This window comes from Cyprinus carpio, chromosome A3, assembly GCF_018340385.1.
Source record: "Cyprinus carpio isolate SPL01 chromosome A3, ASM1834038v1, whole genome shotgun sequence".
NCBI classification, from domain to species: Eukaryota; Metazoa; Chordata; class Actinopteri; order Cypriniformes; family Cyprinidae; genus Cyprinus; species Cyprinus carpio.
The window spans coordinates 38,866,808-38,880,880 of NC_056574.1; the positions used below are offsets into that span (position 1 = coordinate 38,866,808).

Consider the following 14,073-nt stretch of genomic DNA (forward strand, 5'->3'; position numbering starts at 1 on the left):
TATTCATTGTGCTTTTGTTGAATGCATAAAAACATTTAAAGCTAAATTTATAGAATCTAACATATTGTTTTTAAATGTAAAACTAACACTTTAATCAACTAATTAAAAAGATATTTGTGGAAAACTGTGACTTTTAATGTACATAATATAATTGCACACACACACAGTAATTTACTTATGTGTGTATATATATATATTTACTGATAAAAGTAAAGCTACAGGTATGCTTTTTTAATTTACAGACAGTCAAATTAAATTATACTAGTATGTTTTCAGCACATCATTGAACATGTATTTAGATATGTGTCTAATCAAGAATTCAGCTCATATTAATTCCTCTGCCATCTATTTTATCACGCGGTGGTTTTAGCTCGTGAACGGGACTTTTATTTTGGAACGGCGGTGTGACGTCATAAGGCCGCTCCGGCGTCTGTGGTGCTTCAGCTGAAGAAAGGTGAGTGTTTTAAGAGTTTAAAGTGTTTAAGTCAATGCAGACAGTACGGACTGTTTCGTGTGTTTTTAAAGTGATGTAAAATGGCTCAGTGATTGTCGAATGTAACATTGTAATAGCTAACTAACAGTAATGAACGTTATTTTGTTCGAGTACAGCGCTTTGTTCTCGAGTAACAGAAAAGAAGCGCCTCATTTCGCTCCAATCTCGTGATTTCGTTCATCATGAACAAGAATCACTGGCGAGTAGTGATGAGAAACATGTGCTTTCTGAAACGAGTCAGTTGAGCCGATAGCTGCGCAAAATGATTCACTCTGACGACACTTCCGGTTCAAAATGAGACGAGAACAACAAACACACTTAATAATGACTCCTTTAACAAACCAGCTCCCGATGCTTTCATGAAAGTGTCATCTATTAAATGTAATCTACAGATGTCTGAATAAGAATCGTCACTAGTGTTGTTTATCTGTATTAATCTAGTCCGGTGATGTAAGAGCGGTTCTCTATCACTCTCTGACTCTCTGATCAGTGCACTGGTTACTGAAACAGATGTAGTTTGGGTTTATTTTCTCTCATCTTAAACTTTACAGCGTGTCCAAACACACAGAGAAACTCCTGCTGAAGCACGTGACACACTTTTATAAAGATGACGTTAATCAAAGTGGAGAGTGAAGAGCTGAAGATTGAAGAAGTATTCAGAGTCAAACAAGAAGAAACTGAGGAACAAACAGGTTGGTTTTCTTTCTCAAATCAAATCTTGATATGGACTGGTATCTGTAAATATTAAGCCGTCTCACTAAATGAGGACGTAAACACATGAACAGCATCTCCAGAACTGCTCTTAGAGTCACTTTATGAGCATTTTACCGTTTGATTTGAGTAAAACTAGCATCATATCACACACACACAGAACTGTAAAGGTATTCACGCCAACCCGTCAAAATAAATGTTCGGTTTAATTTAAAGACGAGCATTTGCCAGAAATGTATTACTATTGTTCAGCAGCATGTACATAGCCTACTACTAAAAAGAAACAAACATAATTTAAGGAATAATCACACAACATTTCTTCCATGTTTTAATTTTAATAGTAAATCCCCTTTGTTTGCCAAAAATAAAGTTTGCTTAATTGTCAATAGTTAAAAGATAAATTAAATTAATGTTTTATGCCTTCATTTGATAACCAGAAAAAAATGTAAATACACAGAATTTCTGAGGAAAAAAAAATTTCATAAGGCTATTTTAAGAAAAATTTGAATAAATTGAGTTGTTTTTATGCATTTAAATAATTAGACATGCTAAAACACAGAATTAGGTAACAGTAAAACATATATAAAGAAGAAGAAAAAAAACTGAGAAAAAATAAAATATTTCATAGGGCCCTAAACATGTAATTTTTCTTAAACTTTTAATAAATTGATGTGAAAATGTGCAAGGTTTGTGATGTTAATTAATTAGACATGCTGTTTTTGATTAATAAAATTTAATTTAATCATTAAAAAGGAGTCCAGAAAAATTTAAATGGAAAAAAAAAACGGAATCTAGAAAAATTAAAACGGAAAAAAATGTATTTGGGAAAAACTAAAACAGAATTTGGGAAGAAAATATGTATTTCATAGGGCCCTATGACAAGCCAAAACAAATTAATTTAGGCTAAAACGAAACTGAAACCAACGTTGGGTCTCTCATTCGACACAAAATCATATATTTCCATATTCGTGATGTTCCAATATCCACATAAAACAAAATGTTTTGCATAACATCACGATGGTACGGTGATAACACTGATCAGCACAGATTTTACTACATAAACTGAGCAGTGTATTTTTTTCCCATATGTTTGACTGACTGTATTTTATTATGATAATGAACAGACTACATTGTCAAGGTAGCAAAGCTTAACTGTGTGTACGCATGCGGCGCCAGCACAATCACTTCAATTTTTTCCCTCTAACAGTGGAAGCAGCTACCCCTTTTAGTCATAAAGATAATCAGAATTGTAAAAGGTTTGCCTTTGTGTACATTCACAAAAAAACAAATCTTTGTGCTTTTATAATATAAGCCTAAAGAAAAATAGGATGCAGCTTTCTGCCGTCTGGTTTCTGTTCGCGCTGCACAAAAATGAACCGAAACTCTGCATACTAGGCTACTGGTTTCACAGTTTTTCGTTCATTTTCTTAATTTATTAAGTTAATAGTTAATAATCAGTTAAAGGGTACATAACGTACACAGTATCACCTAATCTCATGTTAATCTTGAGTATCTGTAGAGTAGTACCGCATCCTTCATATCTCCAAAAAGTCTTTAATTTTATCATATTTATAAAAGAAAAATACAGCTTTCCGATTCTCTCTGGAAAAAGCTGAGCTCCTGGAGGCGTGCCGTGGGCGGAGCTATAATACTGATGTTTCGTATTGTTTCCATTAACATAAATTTACTTATATGCTAATTTCCAACAAAAGACAGAAATCTGATGCAGTTGTACTTACATGAATGGGGTCTTTTATCACTGGGACCGCTCCATGTTTTAATAGCAAACGTTGTGCAAATCCAGCATCGACCTGGGCCTTGTTTATAAAACATTCATCACTGAAATGATGAGAACACACAAACGCACTTGCTACACTCCGTTGCTGCCCCAGAAAAACAAACTGGATCCACTGTTCGTGTAACGCTGGGTTCTTTGGGAAACTTTCCCTCACATCCAAAAACACTTATTTGGAGACATTCTCGAACAAATCCTGTGGAGCGCTGCCGACGATTTCCAGATGAAGTGTGTTGATGAGCGAGGTCTCGCTCTCCTCTGGTCGACATGTGCGTGGGCGCGCTTTTCCAAGAGAAATGCTCATATAAGGAGTTCCACCACTGTCTACGTCATTAGATCCACGATCGAAAAAAAAACAGCCGAAACTTGTGCCAACCCGGAAATAAGATTTTAGGCACAGAAATTCTCCGTCATTCGTCCAAATTATTTTTTAAAACTTTGGCCATGTTTAGCATGAGAAGCCATCTCTTTAACACTGTGAACAACTCTGAATACATGAAACGCCATTGTAGCCCCCCTTTAATGAGCGTCGGTTAGGAAAAATAACCGGAATGAACATCTCTAGTTTGTTTACAGCTTTACTACAAATACACTGGTTAAGCTATATGGCATAGCAAAACCATGGTTAATTTGTGGTCACCTTAGTTTAACTATAACTACGATGTTTTTTTTTTATTTGTAGAAAACCATGGTTAACTTTTATAGAGATACATAGGCCTATGTAATTAAAGCATTGTGTAATTGAGTGCAGAAATGACGGTGAGTAATCTTACCTGACGCTGATATTACAGTAGCCAGTCTTAACAGTTCACACCAGGGCTCTCCAACCCTGCTCCTGGAGAGCTACCATCCTGCAGACTTCAGTTCCAACCCTGCTCCAAAACACCTGTCTGTAATTATCAAGTAGCCTTGAACACCTTGATTAGCTGCTTCAGGTGTGTTTGATTGGGGGTTAGAGCTGAAATCTGCAGGACAATAGCTCTCCAGGAACAGGGTTGGAGACCCCTGGTTTACACCATATGGCTCTTGATTTTATTTTATTTTATTTTTTTCTGGGAGGCAAAGATCGAAAATTCACATAGTAATAAAGGCGTTCAGGTAGTTCATGTTGGCCTAAAAACACAAGGAAAAGAGATGTGAAAAATATTGTTGGCAATCACAGACATTCACATTCGGATGGGATTAGATTTCTCTGAGGATCACTGAGTTTGATGAAAAACAGGTAATTTTCTCTGAAATTATTACCGGGTTTGTGTGAGAAAAACAAGTGCAAACATAAGTTCTAATAGAAGTCAAAATCTGCTCAGGGGTAATAATGGAACAACAAAAAAGTGAATAAAGTTTAAAAAGTAATTTTCAGTATTACTTACAACAGGATCTGCATTTTCAGATGTTAAAATAAAAGGTTTTGTTTAATAAGACAATACATAATAATGTGTTTAAAATCCACACCTTTCACAGTAAAAAGATAAATCAATCAAAAAAAAAAAAGATCATTTTCAAAATACATAATGCATAACGCATGTGAGTATAAATTGGTGCATCACTTGCTGCAATTGACAAGTGATTTTGATCCGAATCAGAAAGCGCTTTATTGCTTACACAAACTAGGAATTTACCTTGGTTTTGGAGCACACATAGTACACACAGATAAATAAGACTTTTTGGATCTAAGGCTAAGTTCACACTGCAGGGCTTAATGCTCAATTCTGATTTTTTGAAAAAAATAAATTTTTTTGCAAGGCCGTTCACATTTCTAATTAAATGCGACCTTTTGTGATCTCCTGTGTGAACGTGAAATGACCCAGAAGTGACCCGCATGCGCAGAAGAGTACTAAACGGTCAACGACATCACTCATTGTTTGCGGAAGTAGCTAACGTTAAACATGGATGTCAACAACAGTGTAGTCAACAGCGGAGCTCTTTTTGCAATATTAAAGTTATTTTCCCAATGGAGCCAGGATCATCTGTAACCACGCTCAGCCATTTCACTGGAAATGTTTTCATAAACCAGCCGGTTTCGATAAGAGCCCTCGAGTTTGGCCTGAATAGAGCTGTCACCCCAAATATTAATTAAATCTGTGACCTCACTTCCCTTCCATTGACTGGTCTCAGCAGCATCGTCCGCCATGGTTGTTGTTTATCTTCTCGTTCCCGCCTACTTCAACGCAGAATTATGACGTTTGTAGCGTATCAATGACATACGGGTCGGATACATGTGGCCTGGCTGTTCAGACGGAGGTCGCATTTCAAAAGATCGGATACGTATCTGATTCAGGACCACATACCCAAGTGGCCTGGGTCACATTTGAAAAGATCGGATCTGTGTCGTTCAGACTGTCATGAAAAGATCAGATACAGGTCGCATAGGGGCAAATCGGAATTGGGTCGTTTCAGCCTGCAGTGTGAACATAGCCTAATTGACTCCTTCAACTTTGTCCAACATTTGCAGGGTTCTACTCATGAAAAAGGCCACACCCTGGATTTAATATTATCTTTGGGCCTTTCTGTTGGTGATATTGAAATTCAAAACTCAGTTTTTTCAGATCATGTGTTTATTCTCAGTAGTATTTTTACTTCATGCATCACTCAGTTTATCTGTCCTCCAGCTCGTCAGATTCGTTATGTGACCACAGCTGCCATCGAGAGATTTAAAGGGATACTCCATCCCAAAATTGTCGCTATTCACGTACCACCATGTCGTTCCAAACCCGTAAAAGCTTCGTTCATCTTCGGAACACAATTTAAGATATTTTGGATGAAAACTGGGGCTTGAGACTGTTCCATAGACTGCCAAATAAATAACAGTGTCAAGCTCCAGGAAAGTATGAAAAGTATCATCAGAATACTCCATCTGTCATCAGTGATTCAACCGTAACGTTATGAAGAGACTAGAATACTTTTTGTACATGAAGAAAACAAAAATAATGACTTTATTCAACAACTCCTCTCCTCTGTGTCTCTCCACATCACCGTAGCTCCATTTTGGAAATTCTGACAGGCAGCATACACTCTTGTTTCAGCCGTGCCACAATGATAAGTTTTTTTACATATATTTACTCTTTGGTTTGAAAGCAAACAGCGCATCGGCGCAGCGCGGCCGACAGAAGAGTGTACGCCGCCTGCGTACTGCTCAGATTATGGGACTCACAGCTGAAAGTGCCCTACCTAACTTTGGGCTGTTCTTTTTATCAACCAGAGTTGGTAATGCTCAAAAATATTAAGTTATAGACACTGAAGTGGCTTGAAAAAAAAAATTAGTTGATAAAAAAATACATGAAGTCAGTCCTGGAGCAATCTAGAAAAGTAATGGGTTGAAAGTCAAGTGTCTCATGAGTTTCTATTTCAAATCTGAAGAAAATACCATGAAAATTGAGATTCCTGCAACCATTTTTTCTGATACTATGTCTTGTCCCCCCCCCCACCCCCCCAAATATAAAAAAATATTTACCAACTGTATTGAAGGGTTCTACAAACTATTTTAGTCATTAAACATACCACTGCATGTTTTTTTTCAGTTATAAAACACTAGACAGAAACTTAGACCTCAAATAAGTGATTTATTTGAGCACTAGAAAAATACAATAAGAATGTGAATAAGAAAAGTAAAAAAGATATAACTTTGTATGCCAATTACAGAACATCATGAGATTGCTAGAAATGCAGCATTTACAATGAATTACAATGAAAATACGTGCTGATGTGCTGATGGCCAGTTATAAATATGGTAATCATATAAATGCGCCAAAAAGTCAATAAATCACACTCTATTCATATAGATGGCGTTCACATCGATAGCTGTGATTACACAGTAACAGCGAGCTGATTTGCGCTCAAACAGATGGTAATCATGCAGATACAGGCACATTTAACATAAAACACACTCACACATATATAAAAAATGTTGAAAAATAAAGAAAAACTCAATCGCTAAGTTCTGCCTCCATCAGATGACAGTTGCGTCAGAGCGCGCGTCACGAGAGGGCGCCAGAATTCAAATATACTATCTTTTGCCTATCTTTCACTTTTTTTTTTTTTTTTTTTTTTTTTTTGTGGGTCGTCTCATTCTGTTTGTGACACTGTTTGCTACAAAACCATGCCGTTTTTTTTTTTTACTACCAAGATGCAGTTTCTGAGCATGAGTTATTCCATAACGGACACAAACAATTCTGTCCCTGAAGAACTGAAATGTAAACAAAGGAATTATCATCCATATTACAACGTTATTGCTTAGTTGGACTAAATGTGTACTTAGAGTCGTTCAGTGGACCCTTACCTTTCTAACTAAACCGGGATTTACAGCTGTGGATGTGTTTATGACTCGTTATTATGACAAATCTGGTTTTGATGTGTACTGCTTACACAAATTTAGCAAATGCAAACCCGATTCCAAAAAAGTTGGGACCTCTTCTTTTTATAACAGTCTGCAAACGTCTGAGGACTGAGGAGACAAGTTGCTCAAGTTTAGGAATAGGAATGTTGTCCCATTCTTCTTAGGTGGTCTTTGTCACATCTTCCTCTTTATGATGCGCCAAATGTTTTCTATGGTTGAAAGATCTGGACTGCAGGCTGGCCATTTCAGTACCCGAATCCTCCTCCTATGCAGCCATGATGTTGTAATTGATGCAGTATGTGGTCTGGCATTGTCATGTTGGAAAATGCAAGGTCTTCCCTGAAAGAGACGACATCTGGATGGGAGCATATATTGTGCTAGAACTTGTATATACCTTTCAGCATTGATGGTGCCTTTCCAGATGTGTAAGCTGCCCATGCCACACGCACTCATGCAACCCCAAACCATCAGAGATGCAGGCTTCTGAACTGAGCGCTGATAACAACTTGGGTTGTCCTTGTCCTCTTTAGTCCGGATGACATGGCGTTCCAGTTTTCCAAAAAGAACTTCAAATTTTGATTCTTCTGACCATAGAACAGTTTTCCACTTTGCCACAGTCCATTTTAAATGAGCCTTGGCCCAGAGAAAACGCCTGCGCTTCTGGATCATGTTTAGATATGGCATCTTTTTTTACCTATAGAGTTTTAGCCGGCAACGGCGAATGGCACGGTGGATTGTGTTCACCGACAACGTTTTCTGGAAGTATTCCTGAGCCCTTGTTGTGATTTCCATTACAGTAGCATTCCTGTATGTGATGCAGTGCCGTCTAAGGGCCCGAAGATCATGGGCATCCAGTATGGTTTTCCGGCCTTGACCCTTACGCACAGAGATTGTTCCAGATTCTCTGAATCTTTGGATTATATTATGCACTGTAGATGATTCAAAGTCTTTGCAATTTTTCTCTGAGAAACTCCTTTCTGATATTGCTCCACTATTTTTTGCCGCAGCATTGGGGGAATTGGTGATCCTCTGCCCATCTTGACTTCTGAGAGAAACTGCCACTCTGAGAAGCTCTTTTTATACCCAATCATGTTGCCAATTGACCTAATAAGTTGCAAATTGGTCCTCCAGCTGTTCCTTATATGTACATATAACTTTTCCGGCCTCTTATTGCTACCTGTCCCAACTTTTTTGGAATGTGTAACTCTCATGAAATCCAAAATGAGCCAATATTTGTCATGACATTTCAAAATGTCTCACTTTCAACATTTGATATGTTATCTATATTCTATTGTGAATAAAATAGAAAATTTTTTTAGGAGATTTGTAAATTATTCCATTCCTTTTTTTACTCACAATTTGTACAGTGTCCCAACATTTTTGGAATTGGGTTTGTACATTCTTTATAAGCTTTCCATTGAAAAACAGCGATCTGTCGTCGATGCTTGAGGCTTAGATCTTTATATTGATGTGTAGTTTGTCAAGATTAAATTTGTCCCGTTTCAATTAAACAATTCATAAATACTGACATGTGCAAACAAGGAGAGTTGAGGATGCCGGTGTCTAGGTGCAGGTTAACAGGTTAAATTATATTGTCCCTGGTTCAGAAATACATTTGTATATAAAAAAAAAAAAAAAAGGAAGCAGTGGCTCGGACAGACTAAAGTATGATTTCTATTTTAAAAGTTGCAATCTAATCCTGATTACATGAAATAATCTGCTTCCAAGCAGGTTTAAGCTAACGGACCAGTAGCTATGACGGCAACTCCAGGATAAGCTTCGAAGAACCTAACAATCCATCACTCTCTTCTCAGTTGTTTAAAAGGCAGTTATCAAAATTTGATCAAATGTTTGAACACAACTACAGAAACCTTATTAAACGGATTTCATGTAAGGCAACACAGTTTAGTTCACTTTGAATCAGCAGTAGACGTAGATATAGGAAATATGTGACCCTGGACCACAAAACCAAACATAAGGGTCAATTTCTCAAAATTAAGATTTATACATCATCTAAAACCTGAATAAACAATATTTCCATTGATGTATGGTTTGTTAGGACATTATTTGGCAGAGATACAACTATTTGAAAATCTGGAATCTAAAGTGCAAAAAAATCTAAATATTGAGAGAATCGCCTTTTAAAGTTGTCCAAATAAAGCTCTTAGCAATGCATATTACTAGTCAAAAATTCAATTTTAATATTTTTACAGTAGAAAATGTACAAAATATCTTAAGAAAATGATCTTTACTTGATATCCTAATGATTTTTGGCATAAAAGAAAAATCAATAATTTTGACCCATACAAACGTATTTTTGGCTATTGCTACAAATATATCTCAGCGATTTAAGGCTGGTTTTGTAGTCCAGGGTCACATTTACATTTTATTAAAGATAAAAAGATTCCACAAAAACAGGGAGAGAGAAAGATCAATCACTAAACACAGCAATTACATATATATTACTAAAACAAACAAACAGAGAGATACTTCTATGATAAGCACATCGAGAACGACTCCCACTTACCTGTAGAGGGGCAACCTTAACCACATGATTTCATCCAACGTGCCTCTCTGAAAATAAACTAACATTAGGTACAGTCTTCCAGCAACAACCTAGCCAACATTTTGTTGCCGACCAAATATGACGCAGGAAAAAAAAAAAAAAAGGGGGCGGTGACTGGAGACACGATTCCATCTAGTCAATTATATACTCTTTCCGCTGCCCATTAATATGGCAACCGAACAGACTCACCAACCACATGCAGGCAGGAAGAACTTCATTAGACCTGCCAGAGTTTAATTTTCTAATAAAAGATGATCATTTTTTACATGATTTTTTACATTTAATTACATTTTAGCAGATTTTGTCTCCTAAAACAAACAAATTTTAATAATAACAACCTTTTAAAAACACTAACAAATTCAAAAAAAATCAACCATTTAAATTCCAAGACAGTAAGCACACATCTAAAAATATATAAAACCATTTAACACCTGTACATTTACATTTATGCATTTAGCAGACGCTTTTATCCAAAGCAACTTTCAGTGCATTCAAGCTATAAATGTTTTTTGTTTTTCAGTATGTGTGTTCCCTGGGAATTGAACCCACAACCTTTTGCACTGCTAATGCAATGCTCTACCACTGAGCTACAGGAGAAGCAAAAAAGTTATCATTGATACTACAGTAAAACTACAATCAACCAAAAAGATTACAGAATATAATTACATTTACTCAAATACTTTACAACACTGTTATAAGTTTGACCAAAGTGATAGAATCCTGAAAAATGATACTTAGAAGTTATTATATACAAGCAGCCCTGAAAAAAAATCAGCCTTTATGTGTGCGTGGGCCTGACTACTCGATTGATCTAACATCACTAGAAGAGAAATCTAGCCATGAGTAGATGCCAAAAGCAGGTCATGTGTTCAATTTATTCTTCTTGTTTCACCTTAGGTCTGATGACAGTGAAAGAGGAGAGTGAAGCTCTGAACGAAACGGATGAGAAATACAAGCTTGAGAAACATTACGAGTTCATAACTGAAGAAAACCCATTTACTTGCTCACAGGCTGAAAAGAATCATTTTACCTGTCATCAGTGTGAGAAAAGTTTTAACCTAAAAGGAAGCCTTAACAGGCACATGAGAGTTCACACTGGAGAGAAGCCTTACACATGCCCACAGTGTGGAAACAGTTTCACTCAGAAAGTAATCCTTATCAGACACATGAGAGTTCACACTGGAGAGAAGCCTTACACCTGCCAACAGTGTGGAAATAGTTTCAATCTATATGGAAACCTTAAAATCCACATGAGAGTTCACACTGGAGAAAACCCTTTCACCTGCCAATGGTGTGGAAAGAGTTTCACTCAAAAAGTAAGCCTTAACAGGCACATGATAACTCACACCGGAGAGAAGCCTTTCACCTGCCAACAGTGTGGAAATGGTTTTAATCAAAAAGCACACCTTATCACACACATGAGAACTCACACCGGGGAGAAGCCTTTCACCTGCCAGCAGTGTGGAAATGGTTTTAATCAAAAAATACACCTTATCTCACACATGAGAACTCACAACAGAGAGACAGAGTTGCAATCAGCTTTAAAGTCTTGAAGTCCATACGAGAAATCAAAGGCTGCATTTACACTTGTCATTAACATGCGACCTGTATCCGGAAGTTGTCCACATGCACATTGAAAAGACAAGTGTAAATGAGCTTCTGATCGTAATGTCATCCAATAATCACGTCCTGGTCCAGAGGTAGTCGAGGACGCATTGTGATCAGATCTCAATGTAATGTAAACTCAATCCAGCCATGAAGTCTGCATTCGCAGGTCAACGTGATGCAAATCCCCGCCCCCTCTCCCGAACTGTCAGAAGAAAGATGGAGGATACCAGGCCGTGGAGCGCTAGTGAGACTCCTACACTTAACTCCGTGTCTACACTGAACGTGACGGTTGTTGTGCTGCGCTGCAACAGCATGAGGCTCTCCACACTGAACTGTTGCAAATCATTTGTTCTTTGTGTCAGTACCTCATAAACAGAATGAAACAGCAGTTTACTGTCTGGGATTTGTCGTGTCGCGCCACATCCAGTGTAGACCGCATCACTGATGATATTATTTTGTGACGTGTAAGACTCATTTAAATATTGCACGGGAAAGAGGGATCTGATCGGTTATCCAGATAGAGAAGTCACTTGATGTTGCCAAGTGTAAACACGCCATGTCCTGATTGACTGATGATCCGATCTGCTTGATCAGATCACGATGATCGCATGTTAATGTCAAGTGTAAACGTAGCCAAACTGGACAAATGCCTTTTGTCTAAGAGAACTGTAGAAACCGTTTCACTCTAAAAGGAAGCAATAACAGGCACATGAGAATTCACATTGTAGAGAAAGAGTTTTGATCAACTTGTTATTGTTACCAAACGTTATTTTTCATTTACAATTACTTCTGTTCATTTGGTTCTTTTATCCAAAGCAAATTACAGTTGAGGAAAACAACAAGCGATTCATCATAAGATGGCAATAAACATGAGAAGTGCCTGTTATACAAGTTTTCAGCCATCGTTCAAAACCATAAATCTAGGACAGAAATATATTAAAGGGTTACTCCAAGGCAAAAGGAAAATTTTGTCATTAATCACTTAGCCCCATGTCGTTCCAAACCCGTAAAAGCTTTGTTCATCTTCAGAACACAATTTAAGATATTTTGGATGAAAACAGGGAGGCTTGAGACTGTCCCACAGACTGCCAAATAAATAACAGTGTCAAGGTCCAGGAAAGTATGAAAAGCATCATCAGAATACTCCATCTGCCATCAGTGATTCAACTGCCTGCGTACTTCTCAGATTTGTCAAAATGGCACTACGCTGATTTGGAGAGAGACAGAGAGGAATTGTTGAATAAAGTCGTTATTTTTGTTTTCATGTACAAAAATATTCTTGTTGCTTCATAACGTTACGGTTGAATCACTGATGACAGATGGAGTATTCTGACGATGCTTTTCATACTTTCCTGGACCTTGACACTGTTACTTACTTGACGAACTAAGCTTTTACGGGTTTGGAACGACATGGGGGTAAGTGATTAATGACATTTTCATTTTGGGATGGAGTATCTCTATAAGTAAGGAATAATGTACACCTGCCGGTTGTAATCGCAGAATAACCTCTGACAGGGTGATCAGAACCCCGAAGTGGAGGGGCCTTGTATTACTCTGAAGGGGGTTATTCTGTGATAACAACCTGCTGGATGTACATTATCCCACTTATTACACAGCTGCTTGCCACATAAATCAATATTTTGTGTCTAATTATTTATTTGAGTTAAAATATTTGAATGCAATGCTTCTGTGACAAAAGCAATTACTAACAATCTGCAAGTTCAAATTAGACGGGCATTTAAGGGATACGGTGCATTCAATTTCACCACCTAAATAATTAAGGTGATAAAATGTTTTAAAATCTTACCAGTTTGTTAGTTATCTTATAATCCATTACGGCATACAAAACAATCGTCGTAAAATGGCAGCAGCTACGCTTGTATATGAAACGAGAGAGCGAGTCCGTGAAACCAGGATGACATAAATAATTTTACACATCATATTGAATTGAGTTTTAATATGTTATTAGCTAACCAAACACAAAGCTTCTACGAAGAGAAAATATTTCTAGCAAGAGTATAGCGGCGACTGAGCCTGTGTTATTAGTTTTTACCGGTTGTTATCGAGGGATAACAGTCCTCAGAATGTCAAGACTGACCAATCAGAATCAAGTATTCCACAGAGCCCTGTAATAAGGGAAAATAAGAGCATAGGTTAAGATTAAGGTTAACCTTTATTGTCTCTTACTGTATTATCAACACAAGGAAGACTAACAAAATAAATGTTATTAACAACAGATAAACAAGAGTAATTGACATCTTAATGAATTACCGTGAAAGACAAAGGAATAAAGTACATAAGAAGTGAGTAAATTGGGTGTTGCTATGTCAGAGTAACGTTATCTAATGCAAAGATAAACTTGCTTCTCTGAAACTAGCCTTGAGCACGCAGCGCTATAGGTGCTGATCTCCTGGAACACAAAAGGGTCCTAAAATCTGGAAGATGCAGATGAGGCCCTGAAGTAGGTGCATAAGGTTCTTAATCTGGAACACGCAGACAAAAGTACCATGAAGAGAAGGTTTAACCTTGGAGCTTAACCTTGTTGTAAATGTCTGTATGTCTTCTGC

General features: G+C 37.2%; 1 protein-coding gene across 2 annotated transcripts; it reads left to right on the forward strand.

Moving 5' to 3' along the window:
• Positions 1-327: 327 nt before the first annotated feature.
• LOC109103269 (gastrula zinc finger protein XlCGF7.1-like) lies at positions 328-12,556 on the forward strand. 2 transcript variants are annotated; one of them, XM_042732124.1, is made up of 3 exons: positions 328-454; positions 1,045-1,185; positions 10,796-12,556. In XM_042732124.1, exons 2-3 carry the CDS (start codon positions 1,101-1,103, stop codon positions 11,449-11,451), a joined length of 741 nt encoding a protein of 246 aa, XP_042588058.1. In that variant the 5' UTR covers positions 328-454; positions 1,045-1,100; the 3' UTR covers positions 11,452-12,556. The 2 variants fall into 2 exon arrangements, with proteins under 2 accessions (XP_042588058.1, XP_018972199.2); XM_019116654.2 differs by lacking the exon at positions 328-454 and having other exon boundaries at positions 461-1,185.
• The last annotated feature ends 1,517 nt before the right edge of the window (positions 12,557-14,073 follow it).

What these genes read in the sequence shown, in the direction of transcription:
- LOC109103269 (XM_042732124.1), top strand. Translation starts at nt 1,101, where the DNA reads ATGACGTTAATCAAAGTGGAGAGTGAAGAGCTGAAGATTGAAGAAGTA. An exon ending in AGAAACTGAGGAACAAACAG is followed by an intron (nt 1,186 to 10,795) that starts GTTGGTTTTCTT and finishes GTTTCACCTTAG; the next exon opens with GTCTGATGACAGTGAAAGAG.